This window comes from Ixodes scapularis, unplaced genomic scaffold (assembly GCF_016920785.2).
Source record: "Ixodes scapularis isolate PalLabHiFi unplaced genomic scaffold, ASM1692078v2 PGA_scaffold2__306_contigs__length_199485367, whole genome shotgun sequence".
Classification (NCBI taxonomy): domain Eukaryota; kingdom Metazoa; phylum Arthropoda; class Arachnida; order Ixodida; family Ixodidae; genus Ixodes; species Ixodes scapularis.
This window is the reverse complement of record NW_024609857.1, coordinates 165469085-165473875: the sequence shown is the minus strand read 5'-3', so window position 1 is coordinate 165473875 and position 4791 is coordinate 165469085. Positions and strand designations below refer to the sequence as shown.

The 4791-nt window shown below is 45.3% G+C and overlaps 1 protein-coding gene across 1 annotated transcript; it reads right to left on the bottom strand.

The window, feature by feature from the left end:
- Positions 1-2169: 2169 nt before the first annotated feature.
- On the bottom strand, positions 2170-3129 carry LOC115323194 (sulfotransferase ssu-1-like). The gene has a single exon (XM_040218041.3). It carries the CDS (start codon positions 3100-3102, stop codon positions 2170-2172), a length of 933 nt encoding a protein of 310 aa, XP_040073975.1. The 5' UTR covers positions 3103-3129.
- Between the last annotated feature and the right edge of the window lie 1662 nt (positions 3130-4791).

Sequence of the window (4791 nt, the reverse complement as noted above, 5' to 3'; positions counted from 1 at the left end):
AAAGTGTTGCTGTGAGCCTTGGGAACGGAGGTGATGACATCTTACCACCGTGTTTCCAACGCTTATTTAATTTAATTCTCTTCTGGGACGCGTGAAAAAGCACTTCGGTGACACACCAGACACATTCAAAGCTTGGGCAGGCATCTCGGCTTTCTTTGCAACTTTTGGCGCTTATTTGGCACTTCAGTGGGTAGCCAGAGAAGAGCCAAACTTCGGCAAGCCCCGAATCACCAAATTAAGATTTTCTGCGTCAGTTATGGCTCAAGTATGACACTTACTTTGGCAGAAGTGTGGCGCACCAGAGAAAAGACAAACTCGGCGTGGCCGAAATACCAAAATTAGGCATTGCTTTGATAGTTATGGCTCAAGTATGGCACCCTTCGGCACTCCTGTGGCGTACTAGAGAACGCCAAACTTTGGCGTGTCCGAAATGCCCAAATTAGGCGTTGCTCTGGCAGTGATGGCTGAATTATGGCACCTTGGCGCTTCTCTGGCGGACCACAAAAACGCCAAACTTTGGCGTACCCCGAATTCCCAGATCAGGATTTACTATGGCAGTTATGGCTCAAGTATGGCACCAACTTTGGCGCTCCCCTGGCGGACCAGAGCAACGCCAAACTTTGGCATGTCCGAAATACCCAAATTGGGCGTTGCTCTGGCAGTTATGGCTGAATTATGGCACCAACTTTGGCGCTCCTCTGGCGGACCAGAGAAACACCAAACCTTGGAGTGCCCCGAATTCTCAGATTAGGATCTACTATGGCAGTTATGGCTCAAGTATGGCACCAACTTTGGCGCTCCTCTGGCAGACCAGAGCAACGCCAAACTTTGGCATGTCCGAAATACCCAAATTGGGCGTTGCTCTGGCAGTTATGGCTCAAATATGGCACTACTTTGGCACTCCCCTGTGGCGGACCAGAGAAAAACCAAACTCGGCGTGGCCGAAATACCGAAATTAGGCGTTCCTTTGGTAGTTATGGCTCAAGTGTGGCACACTTCGGCACTCCTGTGGCGTATCAGAGAAACGCCAAACCTTGGCGTGTCCGAAAAACCCGAATTAGGCGTTGCTCTGGCAGTTATGGCTGAAGTATGGCACTAACTTTGGCGCTCCTCTGGCGGACCAGAGAAACGCCAAGCCTTGCCATGATCACAATTCTCAGATAAGGATTTACTATGGCAGTTATGGCTCAAGTATGGCACCAACTTTGGCACTCCCCTGGCGTACCAGAGAAAAGCCAAACTTTGGCATGCCCTAGGATCGCCCAACTAAGGCTATAGTTAGGCACCGTACTTTGGCACTGATGAGTGCCATGGTGTAAGAACCTAACTGCGCCAAAGTAGGGCCCTTATGTTTGCCAGACCTTTGCCCAAGTTGGGCATTCCTCTGGCGTGCTACGTGGGAACAAAGTATTGCACCACAGTGTTTTTGCCTAGTTCATGCAATACCAACTGAGTGCGGAAAATGAAAAATGTGGTCCGGCCAAACTGGGACGCTTACACGGATTTAAGTGGATATTACGGTATAACGGCCCCTAACTTTGCTTCAATTTTGTTTAGAGTTTTTGTTGCGGATATTATTTCTACATGGACAGTATTGTATCCCCTAGATTTTTTCCTGTGTCAAAATTAAGCCGAGATTTACTATACTTGTTTTTCGCTTCAGAAACTCGAACAAAGAATAAGCTCTTGCAACTTTAACACACAAAAGTTTTACAGCATGAAAAATAAGTCAATTAACATTCTAGGAAAGGCGTGGTAGAAGATTGGAAGCATTGCACCTCAGAGGAACATTCCTGCTTTATGTAGTGAAATAAAATACTTAGATGTGCTTCAAGTACCTGTAGTTATTTTTGTTATTGTTGTTTTATGTACACCTCTTAAACATGTGAAGAATTCTTTGTTATCTTCATGGCAACCGATTTTTGTAAGAACTACTTTGCACAGCGAACGATCTGTGTTCAAACCTTGATTTTGTCTTCAGATGGCACTATGCCGTTTTCGACGTCAAGTGAAGTCACGCGGCATAACGGCGTGCAACTTTGACGCCACTTAATGTACTGAGAAGTAGCACAATATTTTAGGAGAATGGGAGAGAAGCCTTTTAATCTACAACTTTAGCGCGCTGGAAATAACGTAATATTACTAAGTAACTAAGCGCAGTTTGTATTGTCACATATTTTCCATCCAATCTTTCGGATCCCAGAGCATCTCGTGCTTCACAACATGCCCGCACTTCTGCACGAAGGCTTCTTCAATCTTGCGAGAGTTCTCTTTGCTGAAATGGTTCCTCCAGTCTCCAACGACGCCTTTGCGCACCAGAACACTGGGCGGAGGAGGGGCCCTACTAAGGGGAAAGTCCTTCCGTGCCGTCCATCTTTCCGGAGGCTTGCCACCCAAAGCCCTCTTGTAGTTTACGTTGAAGTACTCCTTCATTGCTTCCAAACTGCTCATGTCAACGACCCTCTTAAACTTGTTCGAAGCCGGATTTAGAAGTTCGGGGTCGTCTAGGTCCAAGAACTTGGCGATTTGCAGCACTGACCCAGCGTGATCCCTCGTGATGCCCTCGTAGGTGAGACACAAGACGTTGTCAGCGTGGTTGTTACGGTACCAGGACGTCAGATGGCTGAAATAATCTCCGAACGTCGTTCCACCGTTTATAAAAATCTGGACGTACTCGTCGAAAGTAGCATTTTCGAAATTGTAGATTTTGGTTGCTTTCGTGTGATGATAGTAAGATGTGCAGCAGTCTTTGGGGTTCCTGACGACGTAAATGTACTTCGCACAAGTGTGCTGGGGCAGCAGTTGGTGTTCGAGGTGGGAGGTGATGATCCTGGGGCGGGGAAGGGAAGCGATGACATCTTTGCCGACCATTTGAAGGAAGGAAGTTGAAAGGCCATAATCATTCTCCTGGGATGAGGCCCTGCCAAGTAGGAGCTGAACGATGCGCTTGATCCAATTAGTTCCGCACTTCGGGAAGGTGTCGATAAAAATGTCTTCTTTCGAAGGCTCGTACTTCAGGCATGATCGAAAGTTGTCTGGATCGAATCCCAGTGGAAGCTTAGTACCGTCCACAACTTGGAACAGCCACTTTGTCGCCTCCATTGCAATGTTGACTTGGTGTACTGGGGAGAAACTGAGATGAGGAGGCTATTAAAGGAGAGTCAACCTTCGAATCTGTGTACTGTGTAAATTCGACATGGCACAACACATTTTAAATAAACAACATGAAGATATTGAAGTACATGTAAGAAAAACGTCGGGCGTCTTATACGAAGACCTTAAGACGAAGGACAATATTACACATAAAAACACACAAGCTGGTACTAGCTGTAGTGTAAAATGACGAGCATGTAATTGTTATGTATTCGAGGCACATCTTGGTAATAATGGCAATGATGCGATATCTAAACTGCATCTTTGAGCAGAACAATTTGGAACATTAAAAAATTAGGTATTGCACTTATATTGCAGTGTACTTCACATTTCCAACTCGTTTAATAAAATAATAAAGTAAATACACTATTCCTAAATTACTTACTCTGCAGCATTAGGTTAGCTATCACATTGCAAACCTGGTTTTAACTAAAAAAATACTTGTGTGATCATCCCAAAAAAATGCAATTAATAAAATGAGTATACCTGAAGATTCCAGCTAGTAACGACTCCCCATTTTCAGAAATTAACACATCAGCACCCAAGAGTCTTGCCTTAAAGGGACCATGAAATGATTTTAAAATTGAATTTCATCCACCGCACGTCGTAAAAGGTGTGAAAAGAAACACAAAAACACAAAAATAGGGAGCCCAAAAAAATTATCTGCTATAGAACTTTTAAAAGAAAACTGGACTCTTTTGCACCTTCTTTCCTTCGAAAGCTTTCGGCCTTTTCACTACGATGCATCCGCGGAAACGGAGCACGTTAACCGAATCCACGTCGCCTATTGGGTAAGAGCCTACCTCACCAGCACCGCGATCGTAAACAAGAAATAGCCGGCGAATGTTTCCTTAAAGTTTTGTTAAATAATATTCAGATCCACATTTTGTAGCATAATTAGAGATGTGTGGCGAAAATTGCCAAATTTGATAATGCTGAGAGCCAAGCGCCATCTATCGTGTGGCAAACGAAACAGCTACTGGGCGTGCTCAGTAGGGCAGGGCCGACTTCAGTTACTTGGGTCGCTTAGGTCGCGACGTTTGTCAAACATTATTTCCTTTGATTTCCTTCCTCTCAAAACTCTGACTGACTGAACGTTTATTTTTCTACGTGTTCTTCTCGCGCGTGCCGACTTCAAGCAGCAAGAAAAAAAGTACTTAAAACAGACCACGACGAACAAGAACGCTGGATCCACAAACACCCGAGAAAAGCGACAACGGACACGAATGCACCGACTCTGACGAAGCGAGCTGCTCAGAATATAGGCCTAGCAGGCACTCTGACTCGGCGCAGCGTTGCTTCGTCGCAAGACCGTCTGCCTACGACCGGCTGGCGTGCTGAATGGAATATGCCCGCGCTACCCTTGTGGACCCTTCCCGTATTATAGTTTGATCGCTGACCTCAATTTTAGATTAAGAGGTGAGGTCAATCTCTTCCCCTTGTTTTCCGAGGCAGTGTTGACGAACACTCGTCGAAAAGGGACTCTCGTCGATTCTATCTTCTTGTTTTGTGTGATATAGAGTTGAAATGAACGCCGTAAGGATTACCTTCGTAACACGGTATGTACACTTCGTTATTGGTATGCCATTTTTATTTTGACAGACTGTACGTCACTGTCGAGCTATAACAGTTCGTGGG

Bases quoted from the DNA above. Each gene is read 5' to 3' on its own strand.
- LOC115323194 (XM_040218041.3), bottom strand. From the start codon at position 3,102: ATGGAGGCGACAAAGTGGCTGTTCCAAGTTGTGGACGGTACTAAGCTT.